The sequence below is a fragment of the Leptidea sinapis genome, chromosome 5 (assembly GCF_905404315.1).
Source record: "Leptidea sinapis chromosome 5, ilLepSina1.1, whole genome shotgun sequence".
Classification (NCBI taxonomy): Eukaryota; Metazoa; Arthropoda; class Insecta; order Lepidoptera; family Pieridae; genus Leptidea; species Leptidea sinapis.
The window spans coordinates 9,542,741-9,568,574 of NC_066269.1; the positions used below are offsets into that span (position 1 = coordinate 9,542,741).

General features: G+C 35.4%; 1 protein-coding gene across 1 annotated transcript; it reads left to right on the top strand.

The window, feature by feature from the left end:
• The first annotated feature begins 7,002 nt into the window (after nt 1-7,002).
• Nucleotides 7,003-14,004, top strand: LOC126964434 (uncharacterized). Its single transcript, XM_050807538.1, has 4 exons — nt 7,003-7,167; nt 10,322-10,489; nt 11,537-11,708; nt 13,743-14,004. The coding sequence occupies exons 1-4, from the start codon at nt 7,081-7,083 to the stop codon at nt 13,916-13,918; spliced, it is 603 nt and encodes a 200-aa protein (XP_050663495.1). The 5' UTR covers nt 7,003-7,080; the 3' UTR covers nt 13,919-14,004.
• Nucleotides 14,005-25,834: the final 11,830 nt, after the last annotated feature.

A 25,834-nucleotide genomic window follows, 5' to 3' on the forward strand; every position in this document is an offset into this window, starting at 1 on the left:
GCGCGTACACCTTCCTTAAAGGCTGGCAACGCTCCTGTGATTCCTCTGGTGTTGCAAGAGAATGTGGGCGGCGGTGATCACTTAACACCAGGTGACCCATACGCTCGTTTGTCTTCCTATTCCATGAAAAAAAAAAAACAAAACACTCACATGTTACACTTCATATAAAAAAAGCGTGTGCGTGTTATCGTTACGCGCGATTGAAGTAAAACTTTTTATATTAAATAACTTTTTGAATAATTAACGGATACATTAATATATAACATTAAATAAAGCCTTGTTACCAAATAAGCACTCACTTATTACTGAGGAGCTTTCTTATATTTTTTGCTATTTTTTTTCTCAGAAACGCTAACGTTATAACTTCTTCTTCGCAAAGTTGGCATTTTCTCTGCCTAAAATAAAATAATGCCTTTATAAATATTTTTAAATAATATTATTTAATCATGTGAGATTTTATATATTTTACAAAGTATGATTTAATGTTATATTTTGATATTATTATTCATCAGAAAATAAACACTTAAACTTTTTACAGGTGAGCAGGTTCTTGATTTTCTCTTTTATGCTTATTTATTAAAAGGCATAAAAGGCATTTATTTTCTCAAAATTGATTCCTTTAGAATTCTTTTTGATGCCATTTCTTATACTACTAGATACTACATCCGATTCGGAAACAAATGGCGCTCTGAGAGAGATGAAGCGTGGCAAGAAACTCTCCCAGCATTCTCCCAGCATTATTGATGAAAGAGTAAAATGTTCCTGGGATTCCGAAATTTGATTTGATTATTATTTTCATTTTATATTCTATTTATACATCATTAATACCATTCGCACATTTTATAATATTTTCTAAAATAAAATAATTGATAGTAAGAAACTGAAGTTTATATTACCACATATCAATATGACGTTGTTAATGAATCTTAACGAATATGGCTGTATTGGCTTCAACCCTTTGCCTATCTAATAATGGACAAAGAAACCAAAAACAAATTAACGAAAGTCGCAAATGTCAGAAAAATACTGGAACCATTTATTATTTCTTACAAAAGTAGTAATAAATTATAACGGCTTAAAAAAATTGTTTCAATTCACTTTTTAACTGAGCGTTAATTCCGTCAGAAAAAATTTCCAAGTTACGCCCAAGTCGCGCCGAAAGAAGTTTTACTTCAAAAATAAAAGTACAAAACAAACCATTAAAGAACGTTATTAAATAATAATTGATTTAATATTAGAGAGTTCCAGTGCAGTTCAGGAAATGGGTCACCGACTCAGGATTATCTGTGACACGGCCATGGCAATGATTTTAGTTAAACAGCACTGATTTTCAGGGGTGCCCGTTTAACTCTGGAGATACAGTGCGGTCTACATATAATAAGACGACCTGTATAGCCGAGTGGTTAGCGATCCTACCTACTAAGCTAGAGGTCCCGGGTTCGAATCCCGGTTGGTACAAGCATATTTATATGATGAATATTGATGTTTGTTTCCGAGTCATGGATGTTTAAATGTATTTATGTATGTTTATATGAATTTATGTATGTATTCTATATATGCTTAACTTGGGGCAAGATAATTTGTGTAAAATGTGTGTCAACATTATTATTATTTAGAAAATCACTAATACTGCAGTAAAACACTCAGGTCTTGGCAGATCCTAGAACCTCTTACCAACATTACTGTTACAACGCGTGTGTTTAATTTACATATAATAAATAAATCATAATATTGTACATACATATATCTCATATAATGGTCGATAATAAAATATAAACATGTTTTAAAATAAAAAGTAGCATTAAAAGAAACATAATATCAACAAGCATATTATATCTATAATATTGGACTACGCCTATTATGTATTAAAAACTCATACATGTTAAAATGTAGAAAACAAAAAAAAAATATGTTACGATAAAAATAGCAGCCATAGATAACGGATTGTTCTCCGGCATTAAGAATTATTAGGAGCATTAAGAATCACTAACACATTTCTTAGCTTAATAGATTGTAATTTTAATTTTTGTTTAGAAACAATTTCTCCTATGAATTATTTATATCCACATTAAAATACCATTAATTAAAAGTTATCTTATCTCTTATCCTTAGGCTACCCAGCCATTCAAACTTGAAAGCATGAGTTGAAATTGATGACTTAACTTCACCCCTATTGCGCGGCCGGATGCAATATGATATGCCATTGATGGCAGAAAAGAATTGAGGCGATTTTATTAAAGTTTTACCTAATTTTAATTTAATTATTATTGTGTTCATTCGCGCTCTCTTAGACGTCTGACCTGATTTCTCATTCAATAACAAAATAAAGAGTTCAGCGCTTCTAAAGTTTTTCTAGAGCTTCTTATGCCCTTCTTCTCAGGTCTGAAGGATACTATTTCGAATGGGTGGTAGTGTTTGACGTTCAATAATAGATTTGAAATGCTAATTTGAATATATTTCAATTTCACTTCAAAATTCACGGTAAATAGGACACTTCCAATCGATGGTTCGAAACTGCAATGACAGATTTAGCCTATTATATATATAGTATAGTTCTATCTCACCCCAGCATCAATGACGTCATCCGCATGGCATTTGACCCTATTAATATTCTAGCAAGAGCTTCATTCAAGATTCATTGATCTGGGCGTGAGGTAGAAATACCTAAATGATACAATTTCAAAATATTTTTACACAAATTAAGTAATAAATTTAAAAGAAATTTAAATTCCAGAAAAGTGCATGAAACACGCTGTATCAGTGTCAGAAGTGGTTTCGTACCGTAATTGTTGGAAAACATTTTGCGGATTGCGTGGCAGAAGTTAAATAATTATTAGTAATTAAACAATTTTATTAGCTTCCTACCTTAGACGTCCCACTGTCTGAAAATGAAGCATTTTATCAAAAATAAACATTTGTAGAACACAAGCTGGTGTCCGCGACTTCATCCGCGTGGAATTCACACTTATGTCAATTTTGATGGAGCAGGAAAGAAATGAGTATAAATTGTCGGAGATGATGAAAATTTCCAATTGTTTTATGTTGGGTTATGGAAGAATAATGTAATCCCAGTAAGCCATGGAAAGGAGCTTAATCAATAAAAAGAGAATAGACAAAATAAGTAACAAAAATTTGAGAGATAAGATAAGAGTAGCCGATGTTGCTTATGCTATAAAGAGTCTAAAATAGAAACGGGCTGGACACCTGATGAGAGGACCTAATAAAAGTTTACTATCACTACATGGTACCAAAGTAGTTGCAAGAGAAATAGAGGTAGGCAATTTAGAAGATGGGTAGATGAAATAATGAAAATGGCTGGAAGAACTAGGACTAGTCTAACTGCCAATAAAGAAGAGTGAAGAAGAACAAGGGAGGCCTTTCCCCAGAGGTACAAGGACAATTAAGAATTTATAAAAGAATTTAGTCATGATTTTTTAGTTTTTATTTGTTTATTGTTTAGTCCAAAGTCCCAAATGATTGCGAAACTGAAGTGACAGTGTGTAGGGCACATAGTTCGACGGAAAGATGGCCGTTGGGGCCGAAAAGTCCTCGAATGGCGACCACGACCCGGAAGACGCAGTGTTGGTAGGTACAAGATGGACCGACGATCTGATCAAGATCGCCGGAATACGATGGATGAGGGCAACGCAGGACTTTGAGCGAGGTCTTTGTCCAGCAGTGAATGTCTTCCAGCTGATGAAAATTAGGTTTAGTTTTTGTCTGTAAAAAAGGCTAATATTATTATTATAAGAATAAAACGCATTAGCTTATAATGCTTCTTTATAGACGACGTTTGACGCAAAAAAAATTCGGAACATGGATGATTAACATTGCATTAAGCACTCTTTTACCGTTTCGCTATCAGACTGCGAATGATATATCCTTATATAACGTCATTGAACTAACTTGTTTAATTCAGTCGAAGCAGCAGCCCCAGCACCAACTGCCACTTATTATATTTATTTACAACTTAGATAATTTATACATGTAGATAGAGTCTCTTGCTGTTAGACGACCAATAAAACAGGCCAGGAAATAGTTTAGTGTGCGTGACAAGCTACGTCTTACACTTGCGATCGTTAGTGTGTGTGAATTGCTCAAAATAGGGTTTAGTTCTAAATTCAATTTTTTTTGGCCGTTATATAAATGATCTAAGACTTAGAATTATAAAGGGCTCCTTCAAGGTCTTGGTATTTAATTTAACAATAAAATACCAGACAGTATACTAGGACTCACTGAGCACAAATTCAAGAAATATATTAAAGCTTCGATATCAAAGAAGGCTTACAATAATATAAATTATACAGAGAATAATGATGTATGATGCTTATCTGGTTTTGCGCAGGCTACATAAATTGTATAATATAATATTAAATAACCTATTAAGTTGATAAATGATTTTAAAGATGGACGACGATGTGAGCGACAAATTTCCTGCGGATGATTTCATTGATGCTGGCGTGACGACTATAAGAACCTAGTAAGTAATAAATGTAAAACCATAGACAATTTATACGTCTAGATATTTAAAAAAAAATGGCGAGCGTAAGACGTAGCTGTCGGCACAGTAAATGACTTAAATTGCCTAACAACAAGAGGCTTTCTCTAGACGTATAAATTATGTAAGTGTTAAACATTATTAAGAAGCAAATATTGTATGAAAAAAGGATGTAAGTAAAACTTTTTCACAAAATAGAAAGGAGGAAAACATTTATTTGATCACTACACTACCAATTAACACTACAATAAACCTTAAAACGAATTAAATCAAAAACGCAATTAAACTGATAAGAAATAAAAAATATTAAAAATAGCTAATTAATATCAGCATAATAATCGAAAGAATTTAAAAACAAATGTATATCATCATCATCAGCTGGAAGACGTCCACTGCTGGACAAAGGCCTGCCCCAAAGATCTCCACGACGGTCGGTCCTGCGCTGTTCCATCCAACGTATTCCACCGATCTTCACGAGATCGTCATCTTGAGGGGGTCCTACCAACACTACGTCTTCCGGTATGTGGTCGCCATTCGAGGACTTTACTGCCCCACCGACCATCTGTCCGTCGAACTATGTGCCCGGCCCACTGCTTCTTCAGTTTCGCAATCATTTGGGTTATATCGGTAACTTTGGTTCTCCTACGGATCTCCTCATTTCTAATTCGATCTCACAGGGTAACTCCAAGCATAGCCCTCTCAATAGCCCTCTGAGCGACAATTTTGGAACAACACCTACTTCGTGCCATTTTATGCGATCACGTTAGGGTGATTAAAATCTTAGATTAGGGATTTGTGTTCGCTGCGATCCAACTATATACCGAAGGCGTATTCGCAAAGTAAAGGCGATAAAGGCCGGCAACGCTCCTGTGATTCCTCTGGTGTTGCAAGAGATTGTGGGCGGCGGTGATCACTTAACAACAGGTGACCCGAACGCTCGTTTGTCCTCCTATTCCATAAAAAAAAAAAAGTGCGGCAACCAATAGCACGCCCAAGTGGGCGTACTCGAGCCAGTCTCGTATAATGTGTGACGTTGACCTGCCAAATGCTCTGTTTAACTTTGCTAATAATTGAAACTAAAATGCCGGGTTGCGTAGTACGTGGGTAACACTGAAAATGTTTGGAACTGGCCAGTTAGAAACATTGCTAATGAAAACATTTTTGAATTTAAATTTTAGAACTCTTTGGTAACCTAATGTAGTAGTATATTGCATTCATTTGTCATTTGTTTTTGTGAATTGGCGGCAAATCTATAACTCTGGTTACAAGTGAAAATCAACCTAATTCGAGAAAATTTTCGGTCAATGATTTATTACGACTTTCGTTGTGGGCTTACTCAACAACAAAGCTATGATAGGCTGCGATTAGCATTTCTTAATGAAGCCCCATCTCGTATCCCATTTACAATTGGTTTAACGAGGAAGATAAGAGAGTGACCTATCAGCAGATACGGGCAAGCCTACGCATTGGTATGAGTCGAGTTCAAAAAATATTACACGAACATTTAGGCGTCAGGAAGCTTTGTACCAGATAGATTCTCCATACTTTAATCGACGACCAGAAACATCTTCGCATGGACTGTGTCGCCAAATGTTAGATAAGTTCAACGGCGGTAGTTCAAATACTGTATTTGACATCGTCACAGGTGATGAAAGCTGGATATATTGCTACGAACCCGAAATCAAAAGACAATCACCTCAGTGGGTGTTTCCTTTCGAGGATCGGCCCACTAAGGTAAAGAAAGGAAGAAGTCAAGGAAAAAAGATGATTGCCTCATTCTTTGGTCGGAAAGGTCATTTCGCGACAGTTGTGCTAGAAGATGGAAGGACAGTATGGCAATCGCTGTTTGCCTGTTGTCTTTAAAAAAATTCGACAGCAGTACCCTGGAAGCAGGATCCTCCTCCACCACAACAATGCTTCAGCGCACTCTGAGAAACGGACTGTTGGATATTTGACTATGGCAGGTGTTGAGATAAATGAGTCATCCGCCATACATTCCTGACCTGGTGCCCTACGACTTTTATTTATTCCCAAGAACTAAAGATAAAATTCGAGGTATTCGCTTTACGAGCCCTGAAGATGCGGTGAAAGCGTACGAAAATGAATACATAGAACATAGAAGAGACCCCTAAGGAACAATGGGTCCACTACTTTTCTCAGTGCTTCCATCGAATGCGACGATGTGTAGAGAGGAACGGAGATTACTTCGAAAAACAATAAAAGTATTGGAAACTTTCTACATTAAGCCGTTTTTCATTTTATAACAGTTTCAGTGTTACCTAGGTATAACTTTGTATAAATAATACTATCAGAAAGACACTGGGATCATATAATATCAGTAAGTATTTTGTATTTGATTAATTTCAATGTAAAATAACACGAAGCGTATATAAGTTACATAATAAAACTGATTATGTTTCAACAAACAGACAGACACATGCTCAATATTATAATATCTGCGCTACACTTCCGATGATAAGGACCATAAATGAATTAACTGTCATTCAAGTTGTTCATATTTACAAATAACTTAGACAAATTACAATCAATTGTTCTGTTAAGAATTATTTTAGTTTTTAAACATGAGATGTGAACTGCCAGTTCTTATAAAATGCTGTTTCTGTGTACCCCTGCGGAAAGGACTACTTATTTGGGCGTATGTAAAAATGGTAAGTTCGCTATTTTATCATTTATAATATAAATATCCGGACGACCGAGCCTAGATATAACTATAAATATTTACAGTGAGACGATAAAACAAATCTTACAACTATATTTACAATACGATGACTACATAAAATTAAAACTATCATTACGTGGAAGCTTACCAAGAATACTTCCAGCATTTCCGCGTTGGATAGATAGGCTGATCCGTTGACCACAAATATAATTTATTGACATAATATATATTTAGTAACATATTATTATAATAATAAATATAATATAGTTGACTATAAGTATAATTCCCTGTTTCTCTTGACTGATTGGTGCTACAGACTTGAGATTTTGTTCAAAGGTTAAATGGCACGTGTTACACATTCAAATAAAACACTTTTAAAGTATTAAAACGCGTGTAATTGTAACTTTGGTTTTACATTGATTTTTGCATTACAATTACGATTTCATAATCTCTTAATTATAACCCACAACTACAAATACCATAAAATAAGAGGACACTGTGAGTAATTTTTGCCAAAAACTATTCCCACCTTCGGTAAGACAAGGGCACAATCGAACTTTTTATAATTTTACAGGAGAGCCATCTTAAGATTTGTTTTGCAATTAATATCATATTGGTCAGTGTTTGTATTATATTTTACTTATTGATATCTAACTTAATATGCATTGATTATTAAAAAATAGAATTGTGCTTTGACAGTAGTTAAGAAATTTTATTTTTATTTGATTTAATTTTTTTTTTAAAGAAAGGGTTTCAATTGTGCCCTTGTTACGCCAATCTTTAAAATATTTTACAATAATGATTATTTAAACCATTTTTTAAACATGAATTATTAATGAAATTATTAGTTTATTTTACAGATTTGTTTTATTTTCTTTTAAACATTATCATTAAGAACTTAAAATAGCACAGACTTGGAAATCACTATCGTTACACTTCTTTGGAATTACACAATTGACTTATTTGCCACCAATTTGAAAGTAGTAGGTAGAGTTTGGTTTTCTAGGTGCTCTATTGCGGGTTTTGGCTGATAGTATAGTTCTTCGAGTTTGAGGTTGAATTTTTTTGACGCAGGATGTAAGAAAGTCTCGTTGTCTTTGATATTCCCTTTAGCTTTAGCTTTAAATATCTCATTTCTCGTTTCACATGACACTTTGGTGGAACACAAGAGATTGCATGAATCACTGCAAGGTGGACCCATCGTTTTTTTTTTTGGAATAGTCTTTCCTCCTGCCTAGCCACTGTTTTTCAAACGCTTTGAAATAACTCCTTTCCATTTAAGGGTATTTTTTGTCTTTTACTCGACATTCGCTTTCCAAATCCATGTTCAGAGTTAAGGTGAATATCAGATCTGGCTCCGCATTACTTTCATTGGTTTCCAAATTAGTATCATTATTGACAGATTTCGGTGAACTTGATGAGCTGCTGTTGGAACTAGACGAGCTGTTTGATGAACTTGGAGATCTATTTTACCGTGATGAAGTTCAACGTGGAAGCTTATATTCTGATCCTTCTGACGGTGAAAAGTCTCTATTCTCCGATTCATTATCAGAGTTTAGTGCAGTACCTAAAAACAGCCCGAACAAAAATAACTATGCACTAAGAAAACATTATATTATATTGCATTTAAAGATATTGCTTAGATAAATCAGTAATTTTAAAATTGTTTATGAATTAATAAAATGGACAGACAACGTCACAAATACTCGATGACAGTGATAAATTGTAAACAATAAGAGGGACAAAGCCGTAACTTCTATTGTGGCTTTGTCACTCCAGAAGACAACTGAATCACTTGCGGTCCTCGGCGCAACTAACTAATGTGTACATGTCGTGCCAGAATGATCAAAAAATTGACCAATGAGTCAAGGGCATTGACGCCCTCTAGTGTAAATACAGTAAATTAATGGGTGTCTTTGTCCAGTGGTAGTACTACTATTTTTATATGTTTGGGCATATTTAACTCATTTTTGCAAAATTTTGCAATTGTGCCCTTGTCTTACCGAAGGTGTGATTTATCTACATACAGGTATTACTCTCAGGTTGTGGCTGCGTCTACAGGATCTACTTACGAGAGTTGAATAAAGCATACAAGATACGTCACTCGAACGGTTGGCTCAGTTGGTAAGCCCCCCTGGTCCTCGCACGGAACGCGAGAGGTCGCGGGTTCGAGTCCAGCATCGTTCATAAATTTTGATTTCAAATTTTATTTAGAAATCACCTGGTGGTAAGAGATACAATGCAGTGGCGCCCAAGATTTTTGAAAAACACAAAAATTGTAAGCGGTATCGTTATTGAACTTGCCGATTTTCTGCCATAAGATGTTAAGTCTCATAGCCCCGTAATGTCACCACGAGTCGCTTCAAACCGAAAGGCAATAATGCTTACATTCCTACTATTACATGACATGCAAAGGCTCGTCAGTATATATATACGAGTATATACCAGGGGTAGGCTCCTTTCCACAGGATGCCGGCTAGATTATGGGTACTATAACAGCGCCTATTTATGTTATGAAGCAGTAATGTGTAAACATAACTGTGTTTCGGTCTGAAGGGCGCCGTAGCTAGTGAAATTACTGGGCAAATAAGACTTAACATCTTACGTCTCAAGGAGACGAGCGCAATTGTAGTGCCGCACAGAATTTATTAAGAATCAGGCAGAGAGTATCAATTACCATCAGCTGAAATTCCTGATCGTCTCGACCCTAATAAGGTTTTTTTTATTACAATAGTAATAAAAAAAAACCGGCCTCCGGTGCAAATAAACCTCCTCCTGGTGAGCTTAAGTGATGTTAAGTGATCACCGCCGCCCACATTTTCTTGCAACACCAGAGGAATCACAGGAGCGTTGCCGGCCTTTTAGAAAGGTATAGGCGCTTTTGTTAAGGTACCCATGTCGTGTCGTAGCGGAAACACCGCACAAGGAAGTTTATTCCACAGCTTTGTAGTACGTGGAAGAAAGTTCCTTGAAAACCGCACTGTGGAGGACCGCCACACATCCAGATGGTGTTGATGATATCCTAATTTGTGGCGTGTCGTGCGAAGGTGGATTTGGCGGCAGGAATCTCTGCGTAATAGATTTACTAGAGGAACTTCTGTTATTGGCAAGCTGTTTAAAAGTTTTTTTCTTTTTTTTTTCAGATAATAAATATATGTCTTATCATACCCTACTGTATATTCCTTCACGATCATCTATATAGAAATAAAAATGGAAATTATAGGTTTGATTTGATAATGGTGTTTGCACTTGTATTTGGCCTTGCTATTGATGTTATTTTTCAAATAATTTTTATTTGGGGTGCCCATAAGGTAAGGTTTTAATTCTGCATGGTATTTTGCTTACTGTCATAAAAAAAGAAGAATTTAATTCTTATAATAATGTTCCTTAGGACGAGATGAGCAGGACATTCGGCTGATGGTAATTGATACGCCCTGCCTATTACAACGAAGTGCCGCTTAGGATTCTTGAAAAACCCCAAAAATTCTGAGCCGCAACGGAGGACACACGACCGTACGGGTCACCTGGTGTTAAGTGATAACCACCGCCCACATTCTCTTGCAACACCAGAAGAATCACAGGAACGTTGCCAGCCCTTAAGGAATACATGTACACGCTTTTTTTGAAGGTACCCATGTCGTATCGTCCTGGAAACACCGCACAAGGAAGTTCATTCCACAGCTTTGTAGTACGAGGAAGAAAGCTCCTTGAAAACCGCATTGTGGAGGACCGCCACACATCCAGATGGTGAGGATGATATTCTAACTTGTGGCGTGTCGTGCGAAGGTGGAATTCGGCGAAAGAAATCAGGTGAAACGGCTCATCGGAACACTCCCCGTGATAGATGCGGTAGAAGACACACAATGAAGCGACGTCTCTATGCAACGCCAAGTGATCCAGCCGTTCACAGAGTACTGGGTCCCCGACAATTCTAGCTGCTCTGCGTTGCACGCGCTCAAATGGATTAAATCATTCTGTCAGACCAAAAAAAGTGAATACTTTAAACTACGTAATTAAAATTAAAATTTATACAATTTGTTATGTTTTTAAAGTGATAACCCTCACTTCTAGGATTTATACACCACATTATAAGCCACAACCTGAGAGTTGAACAAAGCATACAAGATTTTATAACGATACGTCACTCGAACAGTTAGGTCAGTTGGTTAGAGTCCCGCATCGTTCATAAAATTTTGTTTTGTTTAATACGCTTTCTCGCTTATGACGTGTTGTTGATTGGGTCCCTGTGAAATCGTCTTAAGCAGGTTTTACTGTAGTCTATGGCAGGCCTAATTTGAAGTTTATTTTTGTGTTTAAAGAGTTTTTATACGTAACTGACGTTGTACTGTTTATTGCAGAAGGACTACCCATTTATCAGAATGTACTACAGGTACAGCGCTGTCATACTTGTGCTGATGATTCTGTACCTTATAACATACGTTACACATTTTTTTATGGTCGCAGGAATGCTTCTCATGTTTATACTACCATTTTTCATTGCAATTTTATCAGTACAGTTTATTTATATATGTAAGTATTATTTTTTTGTTTTAAAAAGTAAGTGTATTTTATTTTAAATTTAAATTACAGAACTGTGCTTGCTAACCTGTAAGAAAAGTAATCTTTTTATAATGTTTCTTTTATGTTGTTTCTTATTTTTGTGTAGTCCAGAATAGCTTGTTAATCTCATTTCTTTTGGATAACACTTTTTGCACAAAAATTTCGCAAACTGTACCCATTGAGTCAAACAGACTTTTGGTCCACATGTAGTTGTCAAAATGAGCCTAGGAGTTGGCATATATTGAAAAGATGAGTAGGTGATATAGTCAACCAGTAGAAATGATTATTTAAAAAAAGAATTACTTAAGAATTGATTTAGCCATATTTTATGTGAACTTAATTTGAATCTTTTCTTTTGTGAAGGGTTTGGGAAGCTGCAATATCAGCCCAATCTAAAGATTGCCTTAATAGCTACGAAATGTATTATTATACAGTCTGATTTCGTTAATATTGATGGGATCACGAAATATGGCATCAAACAAGTAATTACTTACCTACAGGAAAAACTACAAACAATCTTAACTTTATAATTATTGTGACGGGTAGGTACTTACGACACGATATTACGATACAGTTGCATGAATCGTGGTCACACACTATGTGTCATCAATAATTTGGGAATCAAAGACCAAAATGAATTAGACTCCACTTGGACAGATTCACTGAACTGTATAAATACCACCGGAAAGGCTGTTCCATATGTTTGACAGCAAATTTGTTGTGCCTATTTGAAGCGCCACTAGCGAGCGTCCAGAGAACTAATTTTGACGTATAATACAAATGGCTGCGAATGAACGTACAATAGTCTGAAGTTTTTTTACATTTTGAATTAATTTCGTTCATTTTCCATGTTATTTACCCTTCAAGAATCAGCGTTATAAAGTACACATTTTTTTTGTAAATAGTTTCCCACCATCTATGTTATCCACTAGTTTAAGTACCGCAGACTCTCGCTACATAGCCAACAGCGCTAAGATGGCGAATATCAAACAGACACAAAAGCACAGACGCAAGTCCAGTGGTATATAGTAGAGGCACAGTAGACATAATATGTCTACTGTGGTAGAGGTCAGTGGACAGATTGATGTACTATTAGTGTCAAGTGTCAATGTGTCAAGAGTTTCTCACCACCACCGCAGTTCCGCCGCGACCAAAGAGGATGTAAATACGACGTAATAAGAGGCGGAACTGCTTAAATAAAAATAAAAATTTAGTTTGAATTTAATATGAAACCTGCAGTCATTTGACATAAGTTGGAAATAGTAGTAATTAGAGTATCGCGATTACCCACGAAGTATAACCCGGCTAAGTATGAAGACACACAGTTGCTTAAACATAGTGGACTTCGGCTATCTCTTTTTTTTATTCATCTGTCAATTTGTCAATAACGTTGAATCGCTTTTTTCTTAGAGAGTTTTACTACGCTCGCGCAACCACGTATATTTTCATGCAATTAGATCGAAATATATAAAATACTAGCTGACCCGATAGACGCTGTTCTGTATATAATAAATATTTTTTTTTTTTGAATTTGTCAATAATATATCATAACATCAAGAATTATTTCGTAAAATATGCTCCCTGTTGTTGTAATGAAATTGTTTTACAGCAGAACTGTCAAACCGTGCGTCAATAAATTTTCTCATAGAAAATATGTCCATACAAAACAAATATCGGACGGCGGGCGAAACATCAAAGGAAAAACAAAATTGTTGTTTCTATTTAATTCCGAACACTTTCATATTAATTCACCTTTTGAACCTTCTCTGGACTTCCACAAATAATTCAAGATAAATCGGTCCAGCCGTTCTCGAGTTTTAGCGAGACTAACGAACAGCAATTCATTTTTATATATATAGATATACCCATCATAATAAACTATATATTAAACTACCGCGATAATAAAAGTTTAAAAACATTAATCTTAACTTTGCAGTTATTAAAAAATATTTATAAGATTGTACTGAATTGGTGTTTTAAAATAATTAATCATTTTTCTTCCAGTTCTTCAATTTTACCTGATGGTTCTGGTGAGGAGCGAGTACAAGAAACTGAAGAATAACTCGCAATTCCAATTTGTGAACAGATGTACCGAAGAACCAAAGTGTATTGCACATTTAGAGACTGATAATGTGACAGAGGTTATGGAAAATGGATCTGACGCTCATGTGGAAGTATAAATCGATATCACGGCTTGGATGCTATAACTCAATCTTATCATAGTTTTATAATTATTAGCGGTGTCAAATATATTTTTATACATGTAGTTTTTTATTATAGAAGCTTTCTCCCTCGTACTACAAAGCTGTGGAATGAGCTTCCTTGTGCGGTGTTTCCGGGACTATACGACATGGGTACCTTCAAAAAAGCGCGTACACCTTCCTTAAAGGCCGGCAACGCTCTTGTGATTCCTCTGGTGTTGCAAGAGAATGTGGGCGGCGGTGATCACTTAACACCAGGTGACCCGTACGCTCGTTTGTCCTCCTATATCCATTAAAAAAAAAAAAAAAAGTTTTTTATTAAAACAAGGTTTTTCGTAGACTTGCAATATATATACTAGAGTAGGTGGGAGGCTCCTTTGCACAGGATGCCAGCTAGATTATGGGTACCACAATGACGCCTATTTCTGCCGTGAAGCAGTTATGTGTAAGCATTACTGTGTTTCGGTCTGAAAGGGCGCCGTAGCTAGTGAAATAACTGGGCAAATGAGACTTAACATCTTATGTCTCAAGGTGACGAGCGCAGTTGTAGTGCCGCTCAGAATTTTTGGGGTTTTTCAATAAACCTAAGCGGCACTGCACCCATTACAATATGGGCAGGGCGCATCAATTACCATCAGCTGAACGTCCTGCTCGTCTCGTCCCTTGTTTTCAAGAAAAAAAGGAACATCCTAACTAACCTGGTTTGGACATATATAAGGTAAGTGTATGTGGGCAAGTAGGTCGCGGGAGACTTCGTAGAACATTCGACCAAATTGGGGACGTTTTGAGGAAAGGTCCGAAGCATCCGGAACCGGCGAGCATGTATGAAAAGAGTAATGAATGGGGGGGTTTGTAAGGATAGAAGCAAGTGGCGTTCTATTGTCTCTGCCTACCCCGACGGGAACAAGGCGTGAGTGTATGTATGTATGTATGTAGTACAGCCTAAAAAAAGTGTGCGAGAGAAATATCATATATATATATATATATATATATATATATATAAGAATATATCTAACGGAGATACAGCTAGATAGAAAAGGAAAGCGAATCTGTTGTGACTGTAACCGATTTTGATTGACAGGTTGTAAACAGTCAGCAACTCTTAATATTTTTTGGTCATGAATAATAAGGGCTGTCAGGTAGTATACTTATAAGCTAGTATATTCTTAGTCTGTTTTTTTTACATTGTAGTTAAGATAGATATCAGAGAGCACATACAATGGTAGATTGGCAATAAAAGTTCTTACCAGTGGGAGGCTCCTTTGCACAGGATGCCGGCTAGATTATGGGTACCGCAACGGCGCCTATTTCTGCCATGAAGTAGTCTGTAATATTTACGCATTATTGTTTTTCGGTCTGAATGGCGCCGTAGCTAGTGAAATTACTGGGCAAATGAGACTTAACATCTTTTGTGTTAAGGTGACGGGCGCACTTGTAGTGCCGCTCAGAATTTTTAGGTCTTTCAAGAATCTTGAGCGGCGCTGCATTTTAATGGGCAAGCTTTCTCGATTACCATCAGTTGAACTCATCTAGTCCTTTTTTGTCATAAAAAAAAGGTGTATTATACAGAGTAACTCAATATATCCTTAAATTAGTGTAACAATCCCATTAAATACTGTAAAAAGTGTTTAAAATGATGTGTGAGCTAAATTATCGTTCTAAAACAATATGTAAAAACCAAAACAGTCAATGTATTCATTAAGCTCTCTATGTCAATAAAAATGATTTAGTTTCGTTGATACATTATTGTTACTCTTTACTCATGTCGTTTGGGTGATCTGGTTCAAATATCACCTGATACTGTTGCAGGATTTGAGTGGACTGTAAGTTGCGGGATGATATAAGGCGTAAATTGATTAAAGGAACAAGTGCACTAACCTGGAATATCACAGGGGTTGCAGATGGTATGCTCGTGCGCAGATGAAATCTCAGTCCTGTCAATTTTGTTCTATAACAATCTACTTAAAGAAATACAATAAAATGCAAAAAAGGCATTTATTTTCTCAAAAATTGATTCCTTTAGAATTCTTTTTGATGTCACTTCGAAAACTACCACCGCTTCGGAAACAAATGGCGCTCTGAGAGAGACGAAGCAGCGCAAGAAATTCTCCCAGAATTCTTTTTTTGTAAAAAAAAAATCAAAAAAGATTAAAGTCGTTTTGTCCACTTTTACGGTAATGGATAGCTCCAGGTCTTATTTGCTGTATAATGGTGCGTACAGATTGGTGACATTATTGCAATGTATTAAATTTAAATTCAAATTCAAAATAGATTGTGAAATCACTTATTGAAAGTCGAACACTAGCAACCATTCCAAAAAGAAATGCCTCAGACCTGAGAATAATAAGTTTTTTTTCCATCAAAAAATATGTTTATAAAGTAATAATGTATAATTATCGTTAAGTGTCCTGTGGGCGGTCACTCCATTCCCAATCTGTGGAATCATTAAGAAAGGCATTTATGTTGTAGTAACCTTTACCACACAAACATTTTTAACAATTCTTTTGAATATCGTAATACCTTTATTTTGAACATTTTCTGGGATCTTGATGTAAAAGAATATAAATCGCACCACAAAAGACTTACAAATTCGACTTATCCGAGTAGTAGACGTAACAAGAGTATTTTTGTTCCTCGTGCTAAGATTATGATTGTCACAGTTTCTAGCAAATTCCTCAATGTGCTTTTGAACTTAAAGAACATTATCAAAAATATATTATTGAGAAGCAATAGTCAAAATGTTTAATTTTATAAATTTTTATCTTAATGATTCCTTAGAACCTAGGTTCTAAATAGCACGAATTGCCCTCTTCTGCAGCACAAAGATGGTATTAATGTCAGCTGCACTGCCCCATAACAATGTACCATAGGATATAATACTATGAAAATAACTAAAGTATACTAATCTCGCCGTATCTATGTCAGTTGATCGTCGAATTTTTTTAACCGCATATGCGGTTATATATAATCCTTCAACATGGGGGCCCCATTGCAATTTGGAATCAATCAAATCACCTCTCCGTTCAATAAAATATTCGCATCTACATTTTTGTCTTTATAATATCTTTAGTGTTATGACTATTTAACATCATATTTGGGGCACGTGCTTAGGCACGAGAGGTACGAACTCCTACAACCCATCATGATGGGAAAAGTTGCCGGAAGAAGAGGCGTAGGTCGCAGAAAAAAGTCTTGGCTGTGCAACATCCGAGAGTGGACTAGCAGCGCGAGTGCGGCAGAACTATTTCGCCTCGCGAAGGACAAAAAACTTAAACTACAAAGCTGACAGCCATCCTTTGCTAGTGGGAAAGGCACGCGAAGAAGAAGAAGAACAACCATGAAAGGTAACACACACCGTGTAATAATTTCTCATAGTTTGGATGTTATGTGCGGGCGAAACGAGCATTTCACGCGCTCGCTACGAGCATTACAAGCCGCGCGCTGGCCCGTGATTTGTCGATTTTTCGAACGAACACATAGGGGTGCATCCGCGAATGCAATCAATGGTACTTAGAATGATACATTTCATGTTACGTTACACCAGTCTGTACGCCTATATACCTTTAGAAATCGTGACCGCATGCACGTAAGAACTAAAAAAAGAACCAAACAATGAAATGCAGTAGACGCAAACCTTCTGTAACGATTTGTTAAAGCAATTTTAAAGGAATTGCGATAAGAATGAGCTAACGAATAACGATAACTTGATAAGTTAATTAACTTCGTATGCACATATTAATCAATATCAGATAGTACGATTGTGTCAATATATTTTCAAAAAATTTCGAAACTGCTGATTTCCCTTTATTTAAAACTGTGTATTTTGCCTTAGCCGAATAAATTTTGAACTGCTGTTTAACTTCATGGGGCGGAACGTCCTATATAATTAACCTGGAGCGAGCGCAACCAGCTCTTCTTAAGGTAAGTCAGGGGGAGGCTCCTTTGTACCTATATATCATCCCCACCATCTGGATGTGTGGCGGTCCTCCACAGTGCGGTTTTCAAGAAGCTTTCTTCCACGACCTATAAAGCTGTGGAATGAGCTTCCTTTTGCGGTGTTTCCGGGACGATACGACATGGGTAGGACCTTCAAAATAAAAAAAGCGCGTACACCCTTAAAGGCCAGCAACACTCCTGTGATTCCCCTGGTGTTGCCAGAGAATGTGGGCGGCGGTAATCACTTAACACCAGGTGACCCGTAAGCTCGTTTGTCCTACTTCCATTAAAAAAAAAAAACGTATTACCAAGCTGTCGAATGAGCTTACTTGTGTGGTGTTTTCACCGCACAAGCAAGCTCACATCAACAAGACCTTCACAAAAAGCGCGTTAACCTTTTTAAAAGGCCGGCAACGCTCCTGTAATTCCTCTGGTGTTGCAAGAGAATTGGGTGTTGGTGATCACTTTACTTTAAACAGATACAATAATATATTATATTGTAATAACAGACTGTGTCTGTAGAAAAATAATGTCAGATTACTTAAAGCGCCTGTAAGAATTTCATAGCAATCATGTTTATAAAGATTTTTCAGAATTAAGGGTATATTTTCGCAGGATTCTGCAGTTGTGAAGGATGTTTTCGCTGCCATTTCCCTATTTACGCTTTCGAGTTTAAAATTAGTGATTAATTTTGGTTGCCCTATATATGTTAGATTCGGTAATTTAAATGAGATATTTTCAGTGTTAATTACGTACGGGTCAACTGATTTTATGTTTAGGCTAATTGAATAAAGTTTATTTCGCTTTGACTTTGACTTTTAGGACAAACGAGCATCCGCGACCCCTGATATTCAGTGATCACTTTCGCCCAGTTACTCCTCCAATACTGGAGCAATAACGGGAGCATTGCTGGTTTTTAAAAAGGGATTAGATGTGCTATTTTGAAGCACATTATATCGTCCTGAGCACACGCGAGGAATCTCAAGGAACACTTTGTTTGCACCTGGAAGAGAGTTTTTGAATACCACACTATATGCGAAGGTGGATTTTCGAGCCAGGAAAAAGTAGGAAGCAGCTTTTTTTACCCACTATAGGTACACGCGAAAAGTCCAACTAGAATGGCTCTAAATATAAATAAATATTATTAGTGTCGAGTTAGGACTCCTTGATGCCCTAAGGAAACGGCTACTTTCTGCCTTTCTATGTATTCAATGAGACAGTTTATGGTCATAGAGAGGGCTATGCTCGGAGTTTCCCTAAGAGATCAGAAATGAGGAGATCCCTAGAACAAAAGTCACTGACATAGCCCAAATGATTGCAAAAATGTGGCAGTAGGCAGTGCATATGGTTCGACGGACAGATGGCCCTTGGGGCAGTAAAGTCCTCGAATGGCGACCACGTACCGGAGGACGTAGTATTGGTAGGCTCCCCACAAGATGGACCGACGATGTGGTCAAGATCGCCGGAATACGTTGGATGAGGGCAGCGCAGGACCGATCGTCGTGGATATCCTTGGTGGAGTCATTTGTCCAGCAGTGGACAACTTCCGGCCGATATGATGACGATGGTGATGATGATATTGTATCAATCCAACAATGAAATAGTTGCTGAAAGACAAAAGAAATACGTGTAGTTGGTATTACAGTCAAATTTTTTCGGAGTGTCTTTACAGACTTCCATGTCATATGTCATCATCATAGTTATATATATAGGAATGATCTAAGAACTATTAAATAATAATATTTATTATTATCATGCACATCATTCTCAAAATTCAATATCTCATCACACCTGAGCAATAGCTATACTCTATAATATATATATACTACACTAGCGTATTCTCTAAAATGTCACACGAAATATCCTGTTGAGTAAAACTGTATTTCAATTACACATTTTATTCTATTCACACTATTAAAAAAAAATTGTTAACAATTTTGTAAATTGCAACGCAACGACTATGTGACCTCAGTTTGCACAACTTTAGATTATAGACATGTTAATGTTGAGACAGACACAAATTGTAGATTGTTTATCCAGGAACAAAACAATGTGTTACATTAAAATGCAACTTATGGGATAATAAAGAAATGGAGCTTATGGATAGGAATAGTGTTAGCTTTATTTGTTTATTTTATTTTATTAGAATCACCAACAGAATTACACACAATTTTTTTACATAATTTAAGTCTTACAGCATGCAAATTTAGACAGATAAGTCGTGTGACAGAACTTAGATTTAAGGGATATAAAAAAGAACAGCTTATGCAGTGTAAGAAAAACAAAAAGTAACATAAAAAAAGATTAATGGTGAGAAATCACACAACATTTACAACTCTAAGAAGTTAGTGCTTGACATCTCCCATTTGAGTCATGTGATTTGACAAGTTTTATTTTAATTTTCCAAATTATTACAGAACAAATAAATGGAAATATAAATCTATGAATTCCCTGTATAGTCTGATTAGCCTAGGTGTGAGAGAATGATGACCAAGATTTGTTCTGTAGATTCGGTGCACAAAAGGTGAAGTAGAGTACCGGGGTATACGAAAGCGAACTTTGACTCTTACAGTTAAAGATTTAGTTAATTTAAACTATTGGTTTTCATATTAGAAGAGTGAAAGCAGTTTTCAAAAAAAAAGTTTCTATACCTCTCAGATACATCTCAGAGAAGAAACGGTCTGTTGGAAGAAGGTTATTGTTTCGATAAGTCCAAAGTAAGGTCAGACAAAGTAACAAAGATGATGTAAATACTACGATAAGACGCGGGACTGTCTAAGTAAAAATGTTAATTTAGTTTTATATGAAACGTACAGTCATTTGACATAAGTTTGAAATAGTAGTAATTACAGTATCGCGATTGGCCACGAAATATAATCCGGCTAAGTTTAAAAGCGAACAAATGCTTAAAACGTAGTGGATATCGGCTATCTCCGTTTCTTACAAGATTATAGCCGTCATCTGTCAATCTGTCAATGACTGCACGTTTCATGCAATCGAATGAATCGCTTTTTACTTAGAGAGTTCCGTTAGCCTGCAAAATAAAAAACACTCCAATTAGCATCAAAGTTAATTTAATAACTACTAAATAAAATATTTGTGTTATTATACACTTACTTCTGACAGTAAATAAATTTTAGCAGAATATTCATTCAAAAAATTTCGACATTTTGGCAGGTAAAGCCTGGACTGTTTGGTTTATACTCTGCGAATAGTCGTTTCGAATTGAATGTCAATTTTATGTAAGTACTAAGTTTGGAACTTAGTATTACTTAACAATTTGTTATGTTTTTAAAGTGATAACCCTCACTTCTAGGATTAATAAACAAATAAAATTTGAAAACAAAATTTTATGAACGATGCGGGGCTCGAACCCACGACCTCTGGCGTATCGTCATAAAATCTTGTATGCTTTGTTCAACTCTCAGGTTGTGGCTTCATCTACAGGATTTACTTTACAGTTGATAACCTGCTCAACTCTAATATTTGCGTATTAGGAAATTGACTAGAGATGTCGCTCTTGTAAATCTAAACAATTTGTTATGTTTTTAAAGTGAAAACCCTCACTTCTAGGATTAATACACAAAAAAGAATTGAGAACAAAATTTTATGACGATGCGTCATTCGAACGCTTAGCTCAGTTGGGAGAGCACTGGCACCGAACGCCAGAGGGCGTGGGTTCGAGCCCCGCATCATTCATAAAATTTTGTTTTCAAATTTTATTTGTGTATTAGTATTACTTAACATAATATACGTCATAGAGTTATAGGCTACTTTGATTTGGATAAATGTATAAAATTACAGTTTTGGAAAGGATGAAGACTTCATAATAATATGCTCTTATATATTTTTCAAACTAATTCTCCTTTGAGTTAATATCAGTTTTATTCCATTCCCATTACTTTCCAATTTCTTGAGGGAATCATTACTTGAGAAAGACACACCAAGTTTTCGCAATCCTAAGTAAAATTCTATTTCAAGTACGTATTTTTTTATTATTAAAATGATGGATATGGATATATGTGGATTTCTGTCATACATTTAAAGGTACAATATCTATAAATATTACAAATGCATCAAAACACAAATATATAATCCAAAAATGCAACCTACGTGTACATGATTGACAGTTGGAAAGTCACGTTCAGCTACTCGTGTTACACACAAAAGAAGCAGTATAGAACATTTACGGCTAAAGCAAAAACATACAACTGCTTGTAGCGGCGACGTGGGACGGGTCGTTCCCTTCCCTAAAATATGGTCAAGGGAGGCCATGGCTCGCCCATGCATCATGCTCGTGAACGGGCGCTGCTTGTGGTGGAAGGATGATCCTGTTGCCGTAGACTCGGTTTCAGATTCTTAAAAGTTATTATATACGAGTATATTATATCCTTTTTTTTTTAAATTATGATCGCCTATAAGATGCTCACAGAATACCTTTATTTTTTTTCGGTGTGTGTGGATGATGCAGCTACTGTACTCAATAACTTTTGTATTAATTTACGTTTACTTATTGACTTATTCGTGTAAGGCATTGACTATTTGTCGTTTGAGTATGTTTGTTGCATCACTTTACATATTATATTGTAATTGAAATGATTTGTAAATCGATGGAAATGTAAATCTTGATATGTGGCAAGTGTGTGTAAAGTGGCAATGAGTTTCTTGTTACTTCTTCTCATTAGCTCAACCCTTTACGAAGTAGCGGTAGATTCAATAAGAAAAATATTTTTTTGAGAATGATATGTGTCATTTCCGTGACCTACATGAATAAAGTGATTTGATTTATAAAGCCAATAATATTATTATTGTCGTCATATATAGTCACGTAAGTGAAAATAACTTTGAAGCTCCATCTATTAGTTTCTATATCAGTGCATTAAAGTTACGTAGAAATGAAAAACAAAGAGAGTAATATAGGATCTCTCAGGCTTCCCACGGCTCTTGGCGGTTTCGAGTCTGTGCACCTGATTTGGGAATCATATAGAGCTGATCTGACGCATTTACATGCTAATAAAAATGTCATTTCACTATTAGAATGCGTGGCATTCCACTGATTTCACATTGTTATTTTTTAAAGTGATAACTCTAACTATAATATACTTAATTATTAATTACACAATTTAAATTTGAAAATAAAATTTATGTAATTAAGTGAGGGTTATCACTTAAAAAATAATAAATTGTATATATGAATCTGTGTCAAATGTGAAACAGTTAGTGAAATTATATTAGATCTAAGGCGAACGGGAGGAAAAAATACTGTGGACCTCTATAGTAAAATTTAGTTACAATAAAATTAATAAATTTTAAAGGACCACGGCGGTTGCCTCATGGCGTGCTTAGATAATTTATAAGTCTAGATAGAGTCTCTTGCTGTTAGACAACCGATAAAAACAGGCCAGGAATATTAGTTTAGTGTGCAAGACGATCTACGTCTTACATGCTATCTGTATGACACTTTGTGTTAGTGTGCGTGAATTGCCCAAAACAGCTGTCATAGTTTATAATGGATCTATAAATGATGCAAGGTGTGGTGTCATAGTCACCGCAAAGCGATTATAACAATTATTTTAAGTTTTGTGTCATTTTGTACATAATCTGCGATCAAATTGTAAAAGCATATAGATCGCCCAACATAAAATTGCTCAATCTGTTTAACCGAGAAGTAGGCATAACAAGTTTACGTTAGTTCCTGGTATTCACATCAAGATTACCACAGTTTATAGAACATTCGATAATTATCCTATGTGCACAAATTACATTATCAAGAATATAGTGAGATGAAATAGTTAAATTTTATATTATTCTTTCAATCTTTCACTTTATTATTCTTATGAACTAAGTTTATAACTCCCCCTCTGCAGCACAAAGATGGTATATACTGTGGATATTTGATTGGCTCCATTGCACTATAAAACATTTACATATATATATTACACGGTTTATAGTACATAGAATGCCATGTCCCATCTTTATTTGGAACAAGCTGACCCAACAGACGTTGTTCTGTATAATAATGTTTTTTATGAATTTGTCAATAATATATCATAACATCAAGACTTCGTAAAATATGCAACCTGTTGTCGTAATAAAATTGTTTCACAGTAGAACTGTCTAACCGTTCGTCAATAAATTCTCTCATAGAAATTATGTATGGACACATCAAAGGAAAAACAAATTTGTTGTTTTTATTTCATTCCAAGCATTTTCCTATTTATTCAACTTTTAAACCTTCTCTGGACTTCCACAAATAATTCAAGACCAAAATTTTCCAAATTAGTCCAGCCGTTCTCGAGTTTTAGCGAGACTAACGAACAGCAATTCATTTTTATGTATATAGATTAAAAGATAATTTGCTTTTAGTATGTATTGATGACAAAAAAAAAAATTATACGAAACAACTTGAGTATCCATGTTCATTACAGCGTAGTTAATAATAATCTTTATCTCTAACGGCCAGTTACAATATCCAACCTCTATTTAAAAAATTATTTACCATCCATATTTTGTGACATCCGTAAATCGATCCTGAGTATTCCTACATTTCAATACATCGCTCTTAATTTTCCAAATAGCATAGAAAAGGCATGTCTTTCAAATTCATACAAGAACTAATCAAAAAATAACAATTCCATTGTTGTATTGACTAATAATGTGACTAAAATGTTCCATAGTTTAATGAAAGATCGAATGTAGAAATCTATTGAAATATGAATCGATACTAAAGGATTTATCTGTCCATCGAAATTAGCCGTTAATGATATTTTAATCTTTATTTAAACATTCTGTTCATGTAGTCTATACATATTGTTGTTATGGTAGGCCGTTGCTGATGGTGCCGTCCGCCCGCTCCAACTTGTTAAACCAGGCAGGCCTCACAGACGGATCTGTTTTGTTGCACTCAGGGTGAATTCACGAGAGTAGCGTTATTTATAATATTATGTTGATAAAAATATTATAATGTATGTACCTCTATCGCATTGGAATATTCTGTAATGATAGTGTTAATTTCCATAAAATAAATAGCTAAATCACGGACGAGTAAGAAATAAGGACTCCGTGTCATCTTACATAACAGTGAGGCACCAAAACAAGCCAGTAAACATGTAAATACATAGGCCCACGCATACACTTACACTAATACAAGCAGATCGGTCGCCATTATGAGATTTTCCATCGTCTGTAACAGATCAGTATGCGTTGCAATAAAATATTTTAAAAATGCCGTTGTGCGTTGTGAAAAAGTGTAAGAAAAATAATATATAAGTATTTGTGGATATATGATTAGCTAAGGGAGAAAAAATTGTAGAACTGGTGTACCCTGTAACCGCACAATCACTAGCATAAAGGTCCTTCAGTTGCTAATATCACGCCGCAGAGTCCTTCTTTTTTTGCTAGTCCGTGAGCTAAATATTAATAATTCCAAATTAACATGTGCAATACTGAAATTATTCAATAAATACTGTCTGTGTACACATTAATGTTCTTCAAGGTAACTTATACATACAAGTAGGTACTTTATGCATGCTTATACTGTTTCACTAATTATAATATATAATTGCAATTATATTTATATTCAATACATAATGGTTTGTTCAAATATTATTTAAAATCTTTATAATGTTATAAATTAAAGTGATAAGTCACCAAATGGCCGAACGGAAGACTAACAAAGCAACAAACACTGAGATGGGACCATCTTTGTAACGTATAGGTAGTATAAATATTTTACATTTTGATTGTTTTTTCGTTTTTTAAAGTTCAAATAAACATTATTTCATAAAAAAAATAAACAAATAAACAGCCGACTTCAACCACACTATTCCAAAACAATAGATATAATATGCACTAAAAAGTATAAATATAATTGCGTATTTTTATACAATCTAATTCTAGTTTTTTTTTTTTATGGAATAGGAGGACAAACGAGCGTACGGGTCACCTGGTGTTAGGTGA

Coding starts and splice junctions, on each gene's coding strand:
- LOC126964434 (XM_050807538.1), top strand. CDS start 7,081: ATGAGATGTGAACTGCCAGTTCTTATAAAATGCTGTTTCTGTGTACCC. Junction 7,168..10,321: donor TTTGGGCGTATGTAAAAATG/GTAAGTTCGCTA, acceptor TTTTTTTTTCAG/ATAATAAATATATGTCTTAT. Junction 11,709..13,742: donor AGTACAGTTTATTTATATAT/GTAAGTATTATT, acceptor TTTTTCTTCCAG/TTCTTCAATTTTACCTGATG.